The sequence below is a fragment of the Nicotiana sylvestris genome, chromosome 7, assembly GCF_000393655.2.
Source record: "Nicotiana sylvestris chromosome 7, ASM39365v2, whole genome shotgun sequence".
NCBI classification, from domain to species: Eukaryota; Viridiplantae; Streptophyta; class Magnoliopsida; order Solanales; family Solanaceae; genus Nicotiana; species Nicotiana sylvestris.
Window position 1 is genome coordinate 106,693,811 of NC_091063.1, and position 24,718 is coordinate 106,718,528.

Genomic DNA, 24,718 nt, shown 5'->3' on the forward strand with positions numbered 1-24,718 from the left:
GCAAGTGTTAAGTCATATCTAATCTCCTCGCCTTCAACAGCCATCGTGGAACAATCATCAGTATCAGATTTATCTTGTTTTACTTGTGTAGTTCCCTCATAAGCTATTTGCAAAGCCTCCCATATTTCCTTGGCAGTGTCGCATGTAGAGATTCTGTCGTACTCTTTAGGTCCCAAACCATATAGCAGAATTTTCTTGGCACGAAAGTTCTTCTCCACCGCTTTCTTATCTACTTCAGTGTATTCTTTGTTGTTTTTTTATTGAAAATGGAAATTCATTTAGTACCTTGATTGGAACAAACGGACCATTGCAGATGACATCCCAAAGCTCACAATCCTCAGCCATGATGAAATCATGCATTCTAGCTTTCCACCACCAATAGCATTTTCCATCAAACTTGGGTGGGTGGTATATGGATTGACCTTCTTCAAAATTTAGTGGAGCCGCCATGAGGATCCTTCCTAGGTGTTATCCTGATATGAGGAACCTGCTATGATACCAATTGTTATATTGTATGGATCCACCAAATCGTAGAGTACCTGGTCCTCTACAAGATTCTGCTGAGAGAACTTAGTAAAGTAGTAAGTAAATGAGGCATAGGATTTTTACGTGGAAAAATCCTAGTCAAGGGGATCAAAAAACCACGACCTGCCTTGTAGGTTTTTAACTTCACTAATTTGTAATCTTACCTATTACAAGCCACTTTACAATGCTTCCTATTAGTAAAGAATTTACTCAACTAACTTGTGATACCTTTACCATAAGCCACTTTGTGACTATCCTAGTTACAAAGGCTTTTTTTTAACTTGTGATGCAATCACTACAAGCCACTTTGTAATCCTACGATTACAAAGACTTTTCCTTATGACTAAATCTAGTCACAGCATAAACTCAACGAGCTTACGGATTTACAAGAGGATTCCTAATCAGTATGCTTCTAGATAAGCGATTTAGGAGATATGGTAAGTACAATAACAAGGTTACAACTCAACTAGGATAGCAAACATCAATCTTTGAGGAACTGGTCCGTAGTGGCGTTCAACCCTGTTCTTCAAGCTTGAGAGGATGATTTTTCTGTTTTTGCAAGAGGCTTGAATAAGAAATAGAAACCTTCCAGTGATGTTTTTGTATAAATCACATTTGGTACATCTTGATCACATGACTTGAAATGATGTGAGTACTTTGTTTGGTTAGAGAGTGAGTGGGCTGATAGTGTGGTGCAGTGTGGCAGAAACAATGTCGTCGGTCACTTCATTTCTAGCTATGTACAAATGACTTTGTACTGCTATGAGGAAACCACAAAAGCATCAGGTCCTTGTTTGGTTCCTACTTCCTGAAGTTATAGCAATTCATCTTTAGCTGAAATCTGTTAACGCTTGTAGTAACCCAAGTAGGTTAGGTTCCCTATTTGGTTCTTAGCCATAAGATTGTTATATCATCAAAACATCAGGCAAGAGCATTTAATATCTATCATAATATGTTCAAGATTTTACATGTAACAATTTGGTATTTTCAAGTTGTATGTGTGGCTAGAAACTGAGTTTTCATTGGAAGATGTCAAGATTTGTGGTATTTGTATATCAATTATGGGATTCTATGTATCAGTATCAGGATGGTAAAGGCAACAGAAGATTCGCAAGAAGTCTCTTCAAAGTAAAGTATTTTGAATATGGTGCTTTTGGGAATATTTAAGAGAGTATTCAGTGGCTTATGAGTCTTAGACGGTGTGGGTTTATGCTTGGGTCTCGTGTGGTGAGTCTGGGTTGAGGAATTATGGTATTGTAGCAAGAAGAAGTTTCAAGTTGACGGTAGATTAGAAGGAAACTCGGATAGATGGGATAGTTTGGCAGTAGGACAGATCGGCGTGTAAGGATATGATTAGTTCTTTAGATGCTTATGAGGTAATGAGTTTATACAGCTGTTTCGTGACAATGCTCTTGAGTTTTAGTGGCCTACATAGCTTGGTTGAGTTAGAAGGATTCAATCCTGACGGTTTAGTTTTGTGCAAATAAAATTCGGAGAGTCCTTGATGGCTTTCTGCCATGGTTTGGAGGTGTACGTTTTCTACTGGCATGAGGAGCGTGGGAGGTATAGTGATTTTCTTCTAGATGGAAAGTTCTTGGCTAATTGAGTACATAGCTTCTTGTGGCCTGGAAGGGATATGAAGTTCTCATGGTTTTCCTAGGGTGGTACGGTTTATGCAGTATGTGGTATAGGATTGAGATTTGCATTTGTCAGGACACGGTTCAAATTTGAAAGGAAGGTCACAAATTCTTAGATATCATGGGCAGCTTCGGGTGACTAGATAAATGAGATCCCTGATTAGTGTGGCTTGATAAAGGTATAACATTTCAGAAAAGGGCGATGTGTTTGAGTTACGGATGCTTTATTGGTATTGTGGCACTATCTTGTCTGATTGACGGATGATATTCGAGTTGCTTGGTGGCTTAGAAGAATTATAGGTGTACCTCTCATGAGATGATTGAGTACTAGAGGTGTGTTATATATGCGAGCGGCGGAATTGGGATCAGATATGGTAATTCGTGTACTTTATGGACTTGGAGACTAAAAGTTCTCATATACAAGTTAGCTCATGGTTGTGGACGGCAAAGATATGGGTAAGTTAGTCAAATGATAGTGTGTGCTATGATTCAGTCATTGTGAACGTTTGGAGGATTATTTATCCGTTGTGTGTGATTAGAGTTGATGTGTGGTTCATCGATAGACCTATATGGGTGTGTATTTTGCATTGAGGCGGCTTTTCACGTGGACCAGTGTTTGGATGAGGTCGCGCATTGGAGCGGAGCTATGTAGAGGTATGATCTTGCGGGTTAGATTCGTGTGTTCTATTTTTATGATGTATGACGGGTTCTCAGTATTGTGTGTGGTGGTACTGGTGAGCTTGCAGTACAGCTCTTTCATTTGAGTCATTTTCATGATTTAGGTATATTCGGATTGTTGCTTATCGGTGTTCGGATTGCACAAGTCGTGGCTTTAGTCTGTATTGATGTGTCATGTCACCAGAGTAGTTGTGTTGGATTAGATGAGATTGTTGGGATCTTTAATGAATACAAACATGTTCGATTTCAGCATGTTGGAAGGATAATATCGAGGTTCGACTCAGAAATTTGTTATGGTCTTTGCCAAATGAGAAGTGGCTTCATGAATGGTTGATTTGGGAAATGGTTATGGCTTACTGCGTGTTTCATTTATCAATGGTAGTATATGAAAGCATTGGAATGAGACTTTAGTTGATAAGAGGTTCTCTATCAATATTCTGTTGTTGTGAGCAGCTGATGTGATTAGAAGTTATCGCTACAAGTATTTGAGTTATGTGGTATGTCATGTAATTGCACCTGAGGTTGCATGTATGGATTATTACAGCTTGTTCGGGCCTATTCGGAGTATAAATGTGAGACTTTGATCTCAGGCATAGCTTGTCCCGTGTGATGTATTATGACTTATGTAAAATGTTGGTTTTAGTTTTCAGGGTAATCGGAATGAATTTGGAAGAACAGTTCTCAGTCTGAAGCTTGAAATTTGAAAGGTTTGACCAAGATTAGACTTGTTTGTATATGATCTCGGATCGGAGTTTTTATGATTTAGTTAGCTCCGTTAGGTGATTTGGGACTTAGGAGTGTGATCGGAAATACATTTTGGAAGTCTGTGGAAGGTTTAGGCTTGAATTGGCAAAATTGAGATTTTGATGTCTTCCGGTTGATAGCTAAAATTTTGATATAGAGGTCGGAATGGAATTTCGAAAGTTGTAGTAGCTCCGTTGTGTCATTTGTGACGTGTTTGCAAAATTTCAAGTCATTCGGATGTGGTTTGGCTGGGTTTTTTATCAAAAGCGGAATTTGGAAGTTCTTGAAATTCTTAGGCTTGAATCCGATGTGATTTTGGTGTTTTAATGTTGTATTGAGCATTTCGAAGGTTGGAACAAGTTTGAATGAGGTTATGGGATGTGTTGTCATGTTTTGTTGAGGTCTCGAGGGCCTCGGGTGAGTTTCGGATGGTTAAACGGATCAATTTTGGACTTTGGACTTGGCAGTTTTTGTTGGTTTAGTGTTGCAGACAAATTGTTTTTCTCGTTCGCGGCCAGGGACTCGCGTTCGTGAAGGGTGTGTTTATATGTTGATATTTTTGTTCTACGTGTTCGCGAGGAAAGGGATGTGAACGCAAAGGTGGAGGTTTCATGTGCATCGCGGACGCGAGACTGGGGTCGGATTTGCTAAGAGGAGTAAGGTCGTTGGGCACCCCAGGCCCATGTGCTATGCGTTCGCGAGAGTTGGACCGCGTTCGCGAAAGCCTGGTAAGGCGAAGCATCGAGTTCGCATGGAAATTGTCCGCGCTCGCGAAGATAAAATGGGGAGGCAGTGAATTTGGTCTACGCGAACGCGAGAGACCGGTCGTGTTCATGAAGAAGGTAATTTTACCTGGGGCAGAATGTTAAAAGTGAGTTTCGTGAGCTTTGGTCTATTTTCTCCATTGTTGAACGATTTTTGGAGCTTTTGAGAAAGATTGAAGAGGGAATCAAAGGGTAACACTTGGAGGTAAGATTTTTGAACTCTATACTCGATCCTATGTTGATTCTTACTTGTTTAATAATGAAATATGTGGAAATTAAAGCCTAAAATTGGGGAATTAGGGCTTGAATTTGGAGAGTGTAAATGGGGAATTTGAGGGGGCAATTGAGGCCCGATTTTGATGTTCTTGGTATGTATAGACTCGTGAGAGGATGAGGATTCCATTAATGTTAATTTTGTCGGATTCCGAGACATGGGCCTTGGGGTCGGGTTTGAGCAATTTCAGGATTTTTGATGTAAATTGGATATTTTCGAGTGGGCTTTGTTCCCTTAGCATATTCTAATGGTTATGTACTGATTGTGGCTAGATTTGGAGCATCTGGAGGTCGATTCGTGAGGGAAAAGGCATCGCGGGCTAGAGTTTGGACCGGATCGAGGTAAGTAATGATTGTAAATGTTGTCCCGAGGGTTTGAAACCCCGGATTTCACATCGTTGTGCTACTTGAGGTGATGCATACGGTAGATGACGAGCATGGAGTCGTGCACCGTTGGAGATTGTGACTTGGTCCGTCCCGTACGACTGGTAAGTCGCGTATTTGATTTGAAATCTTATGATATTCCATATTTTAGAGAATGATATTATATTTTGTGTTATATGCCATGTTTGGGGCCTTGTGCCGACCTATTGAAACCCTTAGGGGTATTTTTACTATCCTTCCTCACTCTATTTGTTTTGAAATCATATCATCAGTCATGATTTACCTGTTTATTGTTTAAACATGGTTTTATCACTTAAATTCTTAAAATGTGAAAACTGTTTGGGCTGAGTTCCTTGTTTTACTGATGGCCCGAGTGATTGTGATGCTGATGACTAAGATAGACCGAGGGTCTGATTGTGAGGGTATTGACTGAGATAGACCGAGGGTCTGATGGTGAGGTTAATGACGGAGAGAGGCCGAGGGCCTGGTTGTGAGGATTATATATTTATGGATATATATATATATGTGTGTGTGTGTGTGTGTGTGTGTATGGATCGGACAGCACGTCGTAGTGATATGTTGGATCATGCTGCACACTGCAGCGATATAGCGCTTGGGTTGTAGGAGCCCCTCTGGAGCTTGTGCACCCCCTGTGAGCGTAGTCGACTAGATATATGGATCGGGTTGCATGCCGTAGCGATATATAGATCAGGCTGCACGCCGCAGCAGTTACTATATGGTACTTATTGAGTGTGAGTGCTGAGTATGAGCGTTGATTGATGAGAGTTGAGTCTCGAGTGACTGAGAGGCTTGTCCGAGGGGCTGTATACATATATGAGTGATGCTTTGCCCGAGGGGCTTGTTTTAGGAAATTGTTGTTTCCACTCCTCTTTATACTGATCCTCTATTGAAAATATTGAACAAATGCTTTTAAACAACTTTCATTTAAGCTGGAGTTTTTATGAGATGTTCGAAATTGAATCACTGATTTGGCTTTGTTATTTCCACTGAGATTTTTATGATATGAGGTGTTTATGATTCTTGTTTTTGCCCGAGAGGCTGTATACGAACTATGTTTTGCCCGAGGGGCCGATTATGATTTTCATCTCTTTAATTATAAATTGTATTGAACCTCTATTGAAACTGTTGGAAAGCAGCTTCAAATGATTTTTACCAAAAGCTAGATTCTAAATGAGACAATTGACTCGTATTCTGATTTGAAAGCATGTTGTGCTTATTGAGTTTATCATAAATGTGGATTCATCGTTTCCTACTGCTCAGTATTTATTTAATCCTATTACTTACTGGGTTGGAGTACTCACATTACTCTCTGCACCTCGTGTGCAGATTTAGGTATTTCGGAACCCGGTAGTGGGTGTTGATTGCTCAGAGGTGGAGTCGTCGGAGTTAGCAAGGTGCCTGCACGACGTTCGTAGCACTGCTTTCCTTCCTCTCATTTTCATTACTTTTTTTAGTATAGTTTTAGACTTTTGTTGTACTCGGACCTTGGTAGATGCTCATGAATAGTGACACCCCGATGTCGGGCTTGTATAATTATTCCGCACTTTTCTTTAAAATTTTATTATGAGAATTATTGTTTTTAAATTGTATAAAAACAACTTTTATTGGAAAAAAATGGTTGATTCGGGAGTTGTGCCGGCTGGCCTAGTTTCACGATAAGTGCCATCACGACCGGGTCGGTCTTGGGTCGTGACATGTCATATTGTAACACATGTCTATTTTGCTCAAACAGAAAGGTAGTGTAAACTTTGAGACACTTGACTTGAGCAATATTGCAATATTTTAATTCTTTATAGTTGAAATTCAGAGAATCGAGCATCTTAATTCGATTTAGAAATCACTACTAAACCTTTATTTTTTGGATTGGATCGAAGGATTAAGCTGAAAATTCCATGGACAACCATTGAAGTTTGCTTAAGCTTGTATTAAAAAAATTGAGTTTTCGAAATTGGAATTTATTTCTAGTGGGTGTTATTGGAATAGATTGGGTATATCTTAAGAAATGTGAATCTAAGTTTTGGGACGATTTAGTGGAGATTTTAGGTAGTTTGAATTGAAATTTGAGTCAAATTCGAAGCACACAAGATAAACATGAAAGAAGATGATATGCATACGTCTCTGCATATGAATTCAATTATATGAGCGGAGTTATTGACATGGTGGTACATTTCGTTGGGTTAAGGTGATTATGGTATGGTGAGACACTTTGATATTGAGATATATGAGCAGATTAATGGTTCTGATTATTGAGCTATTATGATATCGAGACTTGGATACGGATCCGTCCCTCCGGAGTCAGGTGATCACCCATATTACTTGGGCCATGTGAGTGTCAGACATACTAATTTTGTTTGTGAGGGGCATTATGTCATCAACCCGTACATTATTGAGTGTGTGTGTGTAAATTGATATACTAATTATGTGGAAAGGTTGAGTTTGAGCATGCACACATATCATACACTCACGTAGAAGCATTTCCTTACACGCTATTTCCTGTATATTATTTATCTTAGGTGAACTCGGACTATAGATTATGCTTTGATCATTAAATTTGAGAAGTGTGGAATTTATTTTCTTTGGATTGTGATTCATATTACTGATATTCACTGTTGTTGGATTGTTCCTTCTCTTTATTTACACTTATTAATGATTATCTAATTATAGAAGTAGGTATCTTGTTGGTTAGAGACTCATCAATACTTCTTCGAGGTAAGACTTGATACTTTTTTTAGGTAAGACTTGATATTTACTGAGTACATTGGGTTGGTTGTACTTCTACTACACTTCTACATATTTTGGTGCAGATCCAAGTGTTGATACTAGTAAAGCACAACCAGATGCTTAGTTACTAATTTTAAAGACACAAGGTAGTGCTGCTAATTCGACTGCAAGCCCTTGAAGTCACCTTATTCATATCTATTTACTATTATTTGATTCAGATAGTACTGTACTTATTTTAGACCTTGTGTTTTGCTACTCTTAGAAACTCACATACCAAGTGACACTAAATTCGGGATTGTTGTGATGTTTTGTACTTCTTATTTTGATCTAGACTTATCTATGACATTGATCTTGTTTAGACTTATAATATCCATGCTAGTGATTTATTAGAGATTATGATTGTTGGTTTGCATAGCTGGCAAGTTAGGTGCCATCATTGCCATTGGTGGAATTTGGATCATGATAGACTAGTATCAGAGTCTAAGTTGCATAGGTCTACGAGTCATGAGCATGTTTAATAGAGTCTTGTTTATCGGCATTGAGACGTCTATACTTATCTTTGAGAGATTGTGAGATAATTAGGAAACGTCACTCTCTTTCATTCTCTATCATAAGTCTTTGTTTCATCCTAAATTCTAAATCTTATTCCTCTATTTTTCTCACAGATGCCGAGAACACGTGCATCAGCTGTAGCCAAGCAGGAGCCAGTAACCCAAGCCAAAGCTATGAGAGGTAGGTATCGGGCAGGGCTGGAGCTCAGGCCAAAGCTTGTACAGCAGCACCTACCATAGGTGGAACATTCGTAGTGGCTCGTGGAAGTATGTAATCACCCAACCAGTTATTTTGAGCATTAGCATTCCGTTCGATGGTTTAACGTCTTGAGTAACTTCATATGATGTATTATGCCTTGCTTGTATGGTCGGTTTGATTTTCGAGCAATTCCGGATTTATTTAGAAGAATGATTCTCATGTCATAAGCTTTAAGTTGGAAGAACTTACCAAGTTTGACTGGATCGAAGTTTCGATGGTTTTGTTAGGTTCGGGTGGTGATTTTGAACTTGGGAGTAAGCCTTGATTCATATTTGGATGTTTCTATAAGGTTTCAACTATATTTAGCAAAAGTTGGCAATTTGAAGGTTTGGAAAGTTCATAGGTTTGACCGGGGGTTAACTTCGATATTATCGGGTTTGAATTATTGTTCCGTAAGTTGTAATAGGTTTGTTATGTTATTTGAAACTTGTGTGCAAAATTTGAGGTGATTCTGAGTTATTTGGACGTGTTCGGTGTAAGTTTGGAATTTAAAATTTTAAAATAGTTCATTAAGCTTGATTTGAAGTGTGATTCATGATTTTAGTGTTATTATGTGAGATTTGAGGCCTCGAGTAGATTTGTGTTATATTTTGAGCCTTGTTGATTTGTTCGTACAAGGTCCCGAAGGGCTCGGATAAGTTTCGGGGTGGTTTTGGATCATTTTCTCTCATGTTTGATTGCTGGTTTTTCCCTGTTTTCTGGTGCTGAGGGTGTTTACTGCAATCGTGTGAAGAAGGTTGCGATTGCGCAGTGTTTGGGAGCTGGCTGGAGGTTTATGCAATCCGTTCACGATAGGTAGAGCATGTCTGGGTAGTGCTGGGATTGTTGTTCATCGCGTTCGCGTATAGGTTATCATGATCGAGGTGTGTTGGGGGTCAAAGGTCAGTTGAGGTCGCGTCCGCAACTGTTCATCCGCATTCGCAGAGCTTAGGGCCAGTTTTCCATCGCGTTTGCGTGCATCAGGCTACATTCGAGAGCATCAGGCTACGTTCGCGAAGCATTCCTGGGGAAGCGTTTCATTTCGTGCATTGCGATCGTGAAGGTAAAACCATGATCGAGTAGGGTACTACTGGGCAGTGCATATAAGTTATTAATTTCGGACTTTAAGCTCATTTTATCATATTTTGAGATTGGGAGCTCGAATTTGGGTGATTTTGTTTAGGCAATTTTCTCCACTTGGATTGGATTAAGTATTCTTGACTATGCTTGAATTACTATTCATGATTATATCTTTGATTTTGACATTTGATTAATGAATCTAAAAGAGAAATTGGGAGTTTTATCAAAAAAATCTAAAGTGAATAATTGGGTTTTGGACATCGATTCAAAGTCAGAATTGGATGAAACTAGTATTGTTGAATTCATATTCGAATGGATTGTCAGAATTTGTGAGTTTTGTCAGTTTTTGAGGTGCAACCCCAGGTTGACCTTTTAGTTGACTTTGAATATTTGGCTAAAGATTTGACCTTTATCATTTGAGTTTGATTCCTATGGCATTATTTATGTTTTGAGTTGCTTTTAGCTAGATTCAAGATGTTCGGAGGTCGCGTAGGATGGCATTTCTAGAGTATTGTTTTGGATTGCTTAAGGTAAGTATCTTACCTAAACTTGGATAAGGCACTAGTCGCCTGAGTTATTTGTGATAGCTACGTGCTATGGGTGGTTCACATGTGAGGGGTTGAGCCCATGTGCATGCACCGGGGTATAGTCAAGCTCGGGGTACTGCTTAGGCTATGATATGCCTCAAATTGTTTGCTAAGCTTCACACTGTGATGTATCGTATATTTGTGCCCCTTTTGTAAGATATTTGAACCATGTTTGAGGTTTCATAGATGTTAATCTCCTAATTGAATATGATAATTGCTACTTTCGTGATGTAATTGCCTGGTTGAGCTATGGTAGCATACTTCGCACATACATACACCTTGGCATGTGTCACCTAGTTCTTGGGGGTTGTACTATTTTGGTCGTGTTCGGACCATGTTATGATTGTATCAGATATTATATTATTTCGAAATCGTTCATATATTTAGTTATGATATGACTCTATTAATTAAAGGAATTTAGACTATATTCTATTGGTTGTGAGTTGGCTTGCTTAGCAAGTATGGCTCGACGCCATCATGGCCTGAGGTGGGATTTTGGGTCGTGACATATTTATTGAACAATGTCACTTTATAAGTATATGAGTGATTAATACGGTGGGTTTAAAAGCAATATTAGAGGTAATGAAGCTTTGGCGTTGTCATAATGAGCAGTAAAACATTTATAGCTAATAGTTCGAGAGAATATATCTAGTAAATTATCGTAAATGCTCGAGGGAGAAACATGGTAAGTAAAGTTCTCATGATCAATAGAGAATGATTAGGTGAGATTTTAATTAATGTTGCCAAAAAGATTTCATCAATTGGGAAAAACATAAGTTTAGGCTTTTTAATCTTGTCTACAACTCTTATTGAATTAGTTGATAATTTACTACCTTTTCTTTATCTGTAATTAATTAGGTTAAACAATCAAAAATCATTATTCAAATATTTCGAAATATAGATTTACTTGAATTCTTATGATAGGTTAAGCTATGGTTGATAGGTTAACTCCCTATGGGATTCGACTCCAGCCTGTTAAACTGAATCATATTTGCGACGACCATTAGTCCTCTTATAAGACATAGTTGGGTGTAGTCAAATTTTGGCATTGATGCCAGGAATTAACGTTGTTATTAATTACAAGTTGACATTGTTGCTAGGACCTTTAGTTTAAATCAATTTTCCTTGGTTCTAAAACTTTTTCCATTGATTCTCACATGTAGAATCTTGTGTGTCTCAGGTGTACGCCTTGAATCTCCTCAAGAATTGGTCAACTATTTGAAGGTTTTCAGATCTAGAGAAGGAATTCAAGGCAATGAACTAGGCGAAAAAAAGATAAGAAAACATTTGATGACCAAGAGAAATTCGAAAGTGAGATCGACATGGGTGATAACATGAACAATAATGACCCGAATAATAAACAATCGGGTTGTGGCACCTCTTATTCCTGAAGTTGTTCTTCATAACTGGGCACAACCCACCGTTGACAATCTGGGAACCACAATTACAGTCCCTCAGGTATAAACGGAGACCTTCAAATTACAAATAACATGTTGCATTTGCTGCAGAGCACGAGACTATTCTCCAGGTCTTACATTGAAGATTCACAACAGTATTTGAAAACTTTTTTATCAATTTGTGTCACTTAGAGGCAGCCAAATATGACACCGGAAATAATTCGTCTACCAATTTTTCCATTTTTAGTGACTAGAGAAGCATAGACTTGATTAAATTTGTTTCCTATCAACTCTATAACTAACTGGGAGGAATTAGTCAAGCACTTTTTGAACAAGTTCTATTTGCCCAATAAGACTACAAAGTAAATTGATGAGATATTGCAGTTCGGGCAGAAACCAACTGAGACTTTGCAGGAAACTTTGGAAAGGTTCAAGGAAATATTAGTGAAGTATTTGCACCACTGTATTCCAGATCAGATGTTAGGATAAAGATTCTATATGGGGTTGACTGATAGTCTGAAGGCTAATGTTAATACTTCAACATGTGGCTTTTGAGAAAATCATTCACAGAGTACAAGATTCTTTTTGATAAAATGGTTGAAAATTCAAGATTGATGATGAGGGATACCATACTCACGTTTGTTGTCCACTCAGATGGCTCTTGATCTAAATAATTTGATAGTTGAGAATATGGCAACTTTGTTGAATCAAATGAGAATTTTTACCAAAAAGATTGACGAATCAGACCAGAAAAAAATGTTCATATAGTTGATACTACAAATGAAGGGTTATGTATACCTTGTATTAATGTAATGACCTGCCCGATTGTTTTCAGTTCTAAAGCTTCGTTCCCTAATTTGGTGTTTCCCCTAGGTTGATTTAATATATTATGAACTGTAATAATAAATAGTTTGGCTCACGAGGGGTTCCGGAGTATTTTAGAACATTTAGTTCTAAGTTAGAGGTTTAAAGTTGGAGGAGTTGACTAAGGTTTGACTTTTTGTTAAACAAATCCCAATTCATATTTTGAAGGTTCCAATAGGTCATATAGTAATTTTGGACTTGTACGTATGTTTGGTTCGGACTTCGGGTGGCCCAGGGTTGTTTTGGTGCTTCTAGTCAAAAGTTAAAAATCTGAACTCAAGAAAGTTCGACGTTTTTGGTTTGATACGTAATTCTTGGTTTTGATGTTGTTATTAGTATTTTTAGCCTTTGGAAAAGTTTAAATAATGTATATTAACTTTTTATGATGATTGGATGGGGTCCTGAGGGGTTTAGATGCATTTCAGGGTGGTTTCAAACCATTTGGAGCTAAGATGAGATTGTTGGTTTCTGGTGTCAGTGGTGTTATTCGCGATCGCATGGCATATGTCGCAATCATGTAAAAAGGATGGTGGCAGGTGAAGTTTTATTCTTTGTGACTGTGTGGAGGAGGTCCGTGATTGCAATGTGTTTTCTGTGTGTGCTACGCATTCGCATAAGGTCGGATGCGATCACGGTCTGAGGGTCAGGGGATTATGCTTCGTGATTGCGAGGAAGGGTATGCGATCCCATAGGTGTGGCAGGTGGAGCTTCATAAGCGTGTGAGTGTACTCCTGATCGCTTAAGAGGGAATTCAGGTGGTGGAGCTCGATTTTGAAAGTAAAAGAGGGGGTGAATTGTAGCCAATTTTAAAACTTAGTTGACTAAGAAAGGAATTAGTCGGCTAAACTTTACAGTGGGATTAATCACAGCAGAATTAATCGCGCAGACATAAAACTAAAGGTGGCACATCAATTTTTATACTAGTTTTGTGGTGTGGTACCTACGTCCAGTTCCCTTGGGTCACAAGGGTTCTATTATATCTTCAGTAAGTCTTTACAACAGTGATGGTTTTAGTACGTTCACCACTAACGATATACAACAATAATATTTTTTTCTAGTAGTGACAACTCTTGTTTTGTTTTCTAACTCTTCCTATCTTTTGCGACACTTGTACACTCAAGAATACGATGTTTGTACTAAAGACTAGAAAGGTGTAGAAACAGATGTGAAGTTGTGTAAGCTTCCTTGTCCTTCTGGTTCTTCTTTTATAATGCTCGATGAGTCTTCTGATTTCTCTTTTCTGGGATTGCAAAGCAGTAATGATTGGAGGTCTTTCCAAGTGAGTCATAGACTTTTAAGAGTGAGACCCAAGGGTAGCTTCATGAATCTAGCTTGAGAGGTGTAGCCAGATTCATTCTCATTTTGAAATTTTGGTTCCTCCAATTAACCTTGATTAGAGCTTCTGCAGATTGCCTTTTGATTTGCTCTATGTCCTTGATTGACTCTCTTTCCTTTATTGCATGCTTGAGAATCTTTAGCAAGTTTGATTGTTTGTCTTTCCTTCCTTATTCTTTTATTGATTGATTCTATTTTTATTTGATACAGAGTTCGAAGAACATAGCTGTTGGCTTCCTCTGATTTCCTTGTATGATTTTCTTTCCTTTCATTCATCAGTGTTGCACAAAGTGAGATGACATTAGCCTAGGATCTTTTTATTATTGATTATTATTAAAATTTTAAACCTAATAATCTCCCTCTTTTTTATGATGATAATAATCCAAAAAGAGTTTGGCTAATTTTGGGGATACTTCCCTTTACGAGTGTATTTTAGCTCCCCCTGTCTTTGTACTCATTTTCTTCTCCCCCTTTGACATCAATCAAAAAGAGCAAGAGGAGAATAATAGCTAATGATAATACTAGTTAAGCAGGAAAAATATATATATACATCTAATAGTTATACCAGGCATAGTCGACTATATGCCCATCCAGACACAACTAAAAGATAAGTTTTAACAACCAACAAAAAAAGGAAAAAGATTGTTTAAATAGCCCAAACTCTTAATTCCTTCCAAGGAAATACTTCAAAGTGTTGATCACTTTGGTGCAGAAACTATCATAGGAGGCATTAATCTCCTTGGTGACTTTGTCAGCTTCTCAGTGACATCCTGCATAGCCCTGATCCCTTGCCTCTTTGTGGCTTGGAGAGTGATCCTTAACCTAGCCATATATTCTATACTTTTCTTTGTTACTTTCCTGATCTTGTCTACTTATTCCTGGATAGAGGTTAGCAGTTCCTTGATACCTGCAATATTTTGCTACATTAGCAGCAACTTATCTGAGGAAGAGGATTTGTTAGCTTTAGATTTAATCCCTCCAGTGCCCTATTGAGGAGTGGATTCTGGTGCTTTGTCTTTCTTGAACCAGGCCTCTCAACCAAGGTGTACCCCATCATGACAAAGGCAGTCTTGTCATATGTGCTGGAGATGGTTTTAAGGGCGTTGGGAGACAAATCTACTTTAATAACTTGCAAGATGTGAGAGATTAGTAAACCATAAGACAAACTGTTAGCAGAAGATGAGACATCCCTAATGCTTTCAAGCATGTACTGATGCATCCAAGCCAACCAATTAATAGCCTTCCCTTTTACAAGACAATACAGGACAAACACTTCTCTAAGAGACAGGGTGCTAAGTGAATCAGTACGGGGTAGCAGGGTGGTAGAAAGAATGTGGCTAGTACACGATGATCAAATTTCAGATTTTTGGAACCAATGTCGGGGGGGTTTACATACAACACACCTTTTGCTTCCTCAAACGACACTTCAAAATTATCAGGCCAAGAATGTTGAAGAAAGAAACTATACCCAACAAACTTTGCTGACGAGTCAAGAATAATGCGAGTTCCCAAAATAATGGATTCTAAGTCATCTTTATCATTCGCAAATAAATTTTCATAAAACATAAGCACATGCTTTTCATAGACAATGTCACCAATAGTAGCAAATAAGGAGACAAGTTTTTGAGTTTCAAGCATAGAGATAACATCACATTGAGAGTTTTTCATGGATTTCAAACTTACAATGCAACCATAAGCAATCGACTTCCCTTTGAAAGTGACAAAATTTGTTTTTTCTTCGGGACCATAGAAGTTCATCTTGTCTTCGGGCCAAAACTCTATGCTTTCTGTTTTCCCTCTCTTTTGAGTTGATTGTTTGGGGATGGACTCCATTGGTCATTTTCCAGCCCTCTTTTTAGCGATGAGAATTTTTTTTTGAGAATCACTGGATTCATCCTCAAACAGTTGATGATCTATACTCTCTGACGACTCTACATCCACTAGATCATCAGTTTGATAGTTTTTCCTAAAGCGATGGCTTCTTCTAGGCATGGAGGAGGATAGAGAGATTTTGGTTTTGGTCATGAGTAAGAGTGAGCAGAGAGAGAGAATGACTTTCTTAGAGATGGTGGTAGATATGAACAAGAGATGAGAGGTTAAAAAGGGGTGAATGGACGCCTCGATTCTGAAGAGGCGTGTGAAAGGCAACTGAAAAGTTTCCTTCTGCAAGCTTACTGCCGTTCAGGTAATGAATGCACGTACATAGTAATCAAATACTTAAAGATATTTAGGGCAAAAATCACCGAGACCAATTATGGAAAATTTTCTAAAATAGACAAATTTAGAGAAATTAAACGGGAATCAAACAAATACCAATTTTGTCACAAAGGAAACATAATCTCTCTTCAAGCAATGATTTTGTAAAATATCTGCTAAACTGATTTTCAGTATTGATAAATTCTAACACAATGTCACCTTTTGCAACATGATCACAGATAAAATGAGTTGCAAAAGCAAGTAATATTCGAATGTATTCTAACCTTTCCACAAGAGCGAAGGTTTCATCATAGTCGATTCCCTCTTGTTGTGAGTAACCTTGAGCGACTAGTGTTTCCTTGTTGTGAACTACTTGACTAGACTCATCCATCTTATATTTAGATACCCATTTTGTTCCTACAATTGATACATCAGAAGGTTTTGGAACCAGGATCCATACTTTATTTCTTTCAAACTGTTCAAGTTCTTCTTTCATAGCTCTAACCCAATTTTCATCCTTGAGTGCTTCATCAACTTTCTTTGGCTCAAGTTGTAACATTAGAGCCATGTGAGAATTCAACTTCTGAGACCTTTGGGTGGTGATACCTTCTTGAGGATTTCCTATGATGAACTTACGAGGATAGCCTGCTTTACCTTTCCATTCATTTGGAACTTTGTCAACTTCATACTCGTTTCTTTCAGGAATTTGTTTGGAGATCTAGGATGAAGTTTTTATAGCTTTTTTGTTATGACTGAGATTTATATGGGATCGAGTTTTCAACTTTACTTTTAGGGACTTGAACCATTTTTGTTACACCTGTAAGATCTTCTTCATCTATTGTCTTGACAATCTCACTATGAGGGTTAGTGTCAATAAAGACTACATGAATTCTTCTACTGCAAGAGTACGTTTATTAAAAATATTATAAGCTCTACTTGATGGAGAATAACCAAGAAACATACCATCATCACTTCTATGGTCGAACTTACCAAGGTTATCCTTACCATTATTGTGAACATAGCATTTGCATCCAAAAGGATGAAAGTAACTCACATTTGGCCTTATTCCTCTCCATAGCTCATAAGGCTTCTTCTTTAAGATTGGCCTGATCATGCATCTGTTATTAATATGACATGCTGTGCTCACTGCTTCTGCCCAGAAATAGTAAGGTAGTGAGCTTTCTGCGATCACCGTTCTGGCCATGTCTTGTAGTGTCATGTTCTTCCTTTATACAACCCCATTTTGTTGAGGAGTTCTTGGAGATGAGAAGTTGTGTGTGATTCCATAATCACTACAGAAGGTTTCAAAATCCTTGCTTTCAATTCTCATCCCTGATAACATTTTATTGAAGAAATGCAGAGACATTTTCACGTTGCACTTTTTTGTAGAAGACTTCAAATTCTTTAGTGCCTCATCTTTTTAACTCAAGAAAATAACCCAGGTGAAATGAGAATAATCATCAAAAATGACAAATACATATTTCTTACCATTTATACAAGATGTTCTTGTTGGTCCAAAGAGATCCATGTATAGCAATTGCAATAGTTTTGAAGTAATGTATTTTGATTTAAAAAGAGATCTAGTCTGTTTGTAAAGTTGACATGCATAAATATGATCTTTTGAAAAATTCAGTTTGGGAATACCAATGACTAGATCTTGTTTTGAAAGCTTTTCAATGGAATGCATGCTTGCGTGTCCTAATTTTCTATGCCACAACCATGGATCATCTATCATGGGTGCCAAACAGATATGATTATCAAGATTATCTAGTTTGCTAAGAGTATATACATTCTTGTCTCTATTTCCAGTTAGAATGGAATTACCTGATTCATCTATTATAGACCAGCCGATTTTTTTGAAACGTACCTCATAGTCACTATCTTATAGTTGACTGATACTAAGCAAGTTGTATCATAGTTCATCCACAAGATAAACTTCATCTACTTCACATGTAGAACTTGAAGGGACTTTTCCTAACCCAATAACATTTTTTTGGATTTATCTCCAAAAGTGAATATTTTGCCATCTAGATTTGTGACAAATTTAAACAGTTATTTGTCACATGTTATATGTTTGGAACATGTGCTTATAACGACCCGCCCAGTTATTTTGAGAGTAATAGCCTCGATCCCCTATTTACTGCTTCCCCGTATCTTTTTCTACTTATGCGACTTGCCGGGAGGTTCTGTTTTTGATTTCAGAGTGATTTGGGACACTTAGTCCCTAAAACGGAAGCTTGAGTTCTAGGATTTTGATCGTAGTTGGAACTGTATGAAGACGACTCCGTAATGGAATTTCGTCGATTCCGTTAGCTCTTTTGGGTAATTTTGGACTTAGAAGCGTGTTCAGATTTTGAATTGGAGATTTGTAGCCGAATTAGGCTTGAAATGGCGAAATTTGAATTTTTGGGAAGTTTGACCAGAAGTGGACTCTTTGATATAGGGGTCGAATTCCGATTCTGGAAGTTGAAGCAGGTATGCAATGTCAATTATGACTTTATGGCAAAATTTAAGGTCAATCAAATGTGATTTGATAGTTTTCACCATCGGTTGTAGAAGTTTGAAGTTTCAAAGTTCATTAAGTTTCAATTGGAGTGTGATTCATGTGTTTATTGTTGTTTGATGTGATTTGAGGGCTCGAATAAGTTTGTATGATGTATTAGGACTTGTTGGTATGTTTGGTTGAGGTTTCGGGGGCCTCAAGTGAGTTTTGGATGGTTAACGGATCAATTTGGACTTAGTGTTGTAGCTGAAGTTCCGGGAATTATTGGTGTCTGGTTTCCTTCTTTGCGTTCGCGAAGGTTCTTCCACGTTCGCGTAGAGAAAGTTTGAGTGTTACTAGAAACTGGCCTTCGCGTTCGCGAGGCACTGTGGTCTTAGGTCTATGTGTTCACGATTGAGCCCTCGCGTTCGTGTAGAGGAAAGGGAAGATGGGTCCCCAAGTAATTAGCCTACGTGTTCGTGATGAGGGTCCCGCATTCGAGTAGGGTCAAGCTGTGTAAACTCTGTGTTCGCGATTAGGCCATCGCATTCGCGATGAAGAAATTTGGACTGCAGTATTTTTATGCTTCACGAACGCGAGGATGTTTTCGCGTTGGCGAAGAAGGAATCACTAGGAAGTTATAAACATTTCAAAACAAAGGTTTAGCCATTTTTATCAAAACTTGAGATAGAGAGCTCGGATTTAGGCGAGATTTTGAAGGATTTTCATAGGCATCGATTGGGTAATGATTTGGCACTTGTTTTTGGTTATATCCTGCTAATCTATCATTAAATTCATCTTCTAATTTAAGATTTGGGTTGAGAAATTTGAACAAAAAGTGGAAAAGTTCTTCAACCAAATATTTGGATTTTGATTGAGATTTTGACATCGGATTTGAGTAATTTTGGTACGAATGAACTCGCGGGTAAATGTGTGTTCGTATTTTATGACTTTTACCCGATTCCGAGACGTGGGCCCGGGACGACTTTTTAGGGCAATTTTTCCTATTTCTTGTTAAAGTCTTGATTTCATTAATAAGATTAGTTTCTTATAGTTATATCTATGGTATGTAATTGCTTTTGGCTAGATTTAGGCCATTCGGAGTCGAAAAATTGTGGAAAAGTCATTCTTACTGATTGATTGAGCTTGGTTCGAGGTAAGTGTCGCACCTCCTTTTTCCGGATATTTTGGGTTCATCCGCCCTTGAATAGGATATTTTGGGTTCATCCGCCCTCGAATAGGATATTTTGGGATCATCCGCCCTCGAATAGGATATTTTGGGTTCATCCGCCCTCGAATAGGATATTTTGGGTTCATCCGCCCTCGAATAGGATATTTTGGGTTCATCCGCCCTCGAATAGGATATTTTGGGTTCATCCGCCCTCGAATAGGATATTTTGGGTTAATCCGCCCTCGAATAGGATATTTTGGGTTCATCCGCCCTCGAATAGGATATTTTGGGTTCATCCGCCCTCGAATAGGATATTTGGGTTCATCCGTCCTCGAATAGGATATTTTGGGTTCATCCGCCCTCGAATAGGATATTTTGGGTTCATCCGCCCTTGAATAGGATATTTTGGGTTCATCCGCCCTCGAATAGGATATTTTGGGATCATCCGCCCTCGAATAGGATATTTTGGGTTCATCCGCCCTCGAATAGGATATTTTGGGTTCATCCGCCCTCGAATAGGATATTTTGGGTTCATCCGCCCTCGAACAGGATTTTATTTTTTTAAAGTTGTTGAAATCAGGAGCCCCCCTGAAGAGAGGAATGACGATTATTTTCAAAGTTGTTGTTGAGGTCAGGAGCCCGCCTGAAGAGAGGAATGGCATTCATTTTTAAAGTTGTTGTTGAAGTTGGGAGCTCGCCCATAGAACAGAGGCATACATTTCAGTCTTTAATTTTCAAGCATTGAACTTGGGAGCCCGCCCAGATAACAGAGGCATACATTTCAAGTCTTTAATTTTCAAGTATTGAAGTTGGGAGCCCGCCCAGATAACAGAGGCATACATTTCAAGATCAAGTCAGAGGACAATAAAACAGAGGGTTACAATAGGAATCCCCAGCAGGAAACAATAAAATTCCCCGGCACCGGGAAACAGAAGGTTGCAACAAGAGGTCACAGCACAAACTCAAGTGCATGTGTCAAAAAGAAGAAAATCACCGGAAAAAATGCAAGCAAACAAGAAAGCAAGGCAACAAGAAAAATTGCAGTATAGCTTAGCTTCTTGTTTTCTTTTAAGCACGGTGTAACAAGGAGATCAGTAAGCAGTAGTAATAGCATGCAACAACAGTAACAGTGCAGTCCAACGGAAGTCCCAGCTACCAAAGTTTCCCGAACTACATTGACCTGATTCCTGTTTAGCCCAGGATATGTAGGAAACCTTTGAAGCAAAGGTTCGGTCAAATCTTTTTCAGAAAATGCTTCAACGGAGTACTCGAATGGGAAAAAATCGCTCACTTTATCTTTGCACGAAAACCCTTCGTGTCTTCGGGCAAAGAGGGGCGGCATGCACGACGGATCTTCAGCCTAGTCTAAAAAAAAAAATCAACCTGATTTCGAACTTATAGTACAAGATTGTGATGATAAGTCGGAATACGATAAGGATGAAGCCTTCGAAGAAATTAACAAAGAGTTGAGCCAATTTGAAAAAAAAAAAAAAGCCCAACTCAAATGACACGAAAGTCGTCAATCTAGGGGATGTGGATGACATCAGGGAAGCTAAGATAAGCATCCACAGTAAGTGGCTTGCCTAACCTTGTTTGGGGGAAATCCCCTTAGGATTTGGTACTATTGTGATACTTCTGTGATATGTGAGCGTCGTGTACACGAGGTGACAAGTGCGTACATGGGATAATTGTTGTAAAATTTGATTTTTTTTACTGAGTAGTAACATGTTACATCTTAATTGAGTTATACCATCATGTGTAGTTATCCTGTTTAGCCTAATATCGCATGCCTGCGTGTCTCAAATGCTTATTGGAAATCTGTGCGACATGCTTAGTTGATTTCCTGTTTTTTCTTGATTTGTCTCAGTCTTAACTATAGAATTCCTGATGTTAATTATTGTATTCATCGGTTTCGAGCAATGTGTTTACTTCTAGGACTACGAGGCGGTACTTAGGAGATCCCCCTGCACATTTACTTTTAAGACTACGAGGTGGTACCTTGGGAGATCTCCTTGCATATTTACTTCTGGGACTATGAGACGGTATCTCGGGAGCACCCCTGTTGTTTATCCCTATGTGATGTGATGTTATCTTTCTATAATTTTCTCTCTGTTAAATTTCCAGTCGTTTATTACATTGCTATATTCTTCTGCCTTATTTATTATATGCTAGTAGGGCCCTGACTTGACCTTGTCATTACTCGACCGAGGTTAGGCTTGGCACTTACTAGGTACTGTTGTAGTGTACTCATGTTATTCTTCTGCACATGTTTTGTGTACAGATCCAGGTACCTTCTATCAGCCTCAATATTATTGAGTAGTGAGATTTTGAAGACTTCAAGGTATATTTGCCCGCATTCGCAGACCTCAGAATCTCTCTCTATTCCTTCTTATGTCGTTTACTTTTCCGTACTTTCTTAGACTCTAGTGTATAGAGATACTTAGTTTTCTCCTATACGCTTGTGACTTGTGACTGCTAGGTTTTGAGAACATTGTGTATACCCGAGTGTTGGTTTGCTTGTGCATGCCGAGCGGTATTTTTCCGTTATATAGTTAACTGTTGAAATTGAGTTGTTGATTCTGTCTTTATTTTCAATTATTTTCACAATTGTTAGGCTTACCTAGTCGTAGAGACTAGGTACCATCATGACATCTTGTGGAGGGAGAATTGGGTCATGATAGCACTATCAAGGTACCATTTTCCTTTTTTGCTTTTCTTGCGGTGTTCCTCGCTGATTTCTCCGATAGCCATAGGACTTAGCTTTTCATCTAGTTCATTCTCTAATTCTTCATCATTATTTTCTCCTAATGCCATGAAGCATGTGTTGGCCGTTTCTTCACTTTCATATCCTTCTTTGTCACTCCAAGCTCCGAATGATTTCTTCTTTTAAAAACCTTTGTTGATTTCCTTTCTAATTCCGTACATTCAGCTTGTATATGGCCAAATTTTCCATATTCATAGCATCTTCCATCATTTTTATTTTGTGGCCTTCCTTTTCTGGCAAATTGTTTACCTTTTCTTCCTTCTCTGGTTTTTCTCATCATGTTTGATACTACCCTATATAACATTGATATAGTTTCATCATGCTCTCCGCCTTCTTTTTCTTCTTCTTCTTCATTTTCAGACTCGGCTGTTGTTACCTTGAAAGCAACCTTTTTCTTTTTCTTTTCTCGTACACGTCTGCTTAGATGATTCTTTTCAAAGTCTATGAGATCCTCGTAATTCATCGTATAATATTTTATCAAGATCTTGACATTTTTAGGCTGTCATGCTGTATGTAAGCTTCTGAGAATTTTTCTGACTTGTTCTCCAGTTTTCAAGGGTGTTCCGAATAATTTTAGATCTCCAATGATCTTGCTAAATCTTGAGAACATTTCTTAAATGGATTCACCCTCCTTTATTTGAAACAGTTCATGTTCATGAACCAAGAGATTTATCCTTGTTTCTTTTACTTTGTTTGTACCTTCATGTGTGGCTTTCAGTTTATACCACATTTCTTTTGCAGTTTTACAGCTTGGTGACTTTTTATACTCTTCTCCACTTATGGTATTGTACATGAGATTTTTTGCCTTAGCATTCACTTGAACAATGTCTGCTTGTTCATCAGTGTAATCATCTAAATCGAGAGGGTCGGATGGTACCATAACCTTACTGTCTTTATCCTTCCTTGGTGGGATTGGGAGATCTCCCTTTTCGATCATACGCCACATCTTAATGTCATATGATTTTGTGTAGGTTTCTATTTGCACTTTCCAGTGTGAAAAGTGCTGACCATTAAAGTAGTGCAGTCTTACTTGAGAGGTTCCCACTTGAAATTGTACTCTAATGACTTTTTTTTGATCCCATGATCTTTTTCTCACTTGTGGTTAGGTAGTACTCGTGAAAACTTTCTCTGATATCAGTTGAAACACAAGAGGGAAGGGGTAAATTGTGACCAATTTAAAAATCTGTTGACTAAAGAGAGTAATAGTCGACTCATCTTCTTCCCAGGGTTAAAATTTAGCAGAAGCAAATTGTGCTGGAATAAGAAAGCAGTAAAGACACATGAATTTTATATAGATTCAGTACCGTTGTGCTACATACATCCAGTTCCCTTGGGTCACAAGGATTCTTTTAGATCTTCAATATATGAATCGTTACAACAGTTGTGGTTTTAGTTCGTTCACCACTAACGATATTTAGCAACAATGATTGTTTATGCTTGACACAACTTCTTGTTTGTTTTCTAACTCTTCCTATCTTTTGCGACACTCGTAAACTCAAGAATACAATGTTTGTATTAAAAACTAGAAAGATATAGAAATATGTATATCAAGTTGCGTGGTTCTTCCTTTTGTCTTTCAGTTCTTCATATAGGTAGAACTTGTGATCTTCTCGTTGATGGAGCTGTTGCAGTTTGACCATTGATTGGGGCAAAGGATATTCTAAGAGATTTGACCCAAGGATTGCCTCTGTATTCAGCTCACAAGGAAGACTAGATTCAATGATCTTTTTTCCTTCTTGCATTCCTGATTTCTCGGAGTAATTTACGACACATCTTGATTGATCTTTGATCACTCTAACTTTCATCAAAATCTTCTGATGTTTTTCTCTAGAGACTCTCCTTAATTTACAAACTGATTTCTCATCCTTATTTGCTTTAGACATCGCTTAAGACAGCTGCAAAGCGATCTCTTTTCCTTTTGACATCTTCATTAGTTGCATAACTTTCCTTTCACGTTCCTGAATTATTGCAATCAATTAAAATTGGTTAGATTTGTACTATTGTCATCATTAAAACTAATGTGTAATAACAGAAACTTGTTAGTGTCTAGGTAATATTCATGGTAAAAGATATTTATATGTTTGTGACCCAGGGAAGATAAAATGGATTTAAAATATTTTTCTGGTAAGAGAATTATATGGACTGTTTACATTATGAAGCAACTGTGTTGAATTATGAAATGACAAAACCTATAAGAAAAAGTATGATTTTATGAATGTATGCATGTCTTTCTCAAAGACTTGTTCCACCTTTTGGATGAAGGTCGATAAGATTTACAAAATATTTTTATACTCAATTCCAATTGG

The 24,718-nt window shown here is 38.1% G+C and overlaps 1 protein-coding gene across 1 annotated transcript; it reads right to left on the reverse strand.

The window, feature by feature from the left end:
• Positions 1-23,025: 23,025 nt before the first annotated feature.
• On the reverse strand, positions 23,026-23,358 carry LOC138873580 (uncharacterized). Its single transcript, XM_070152051.1, has one exon. It carries the CDS (start codon positions 23,356-23,358, stop codon positions 23,026-23,028), a length of 333 nt encoding a protein of 110 aa, XP_070008152.1.
• Positions 23,359-24,718: the final 1,360 nt, after the last annotated feature.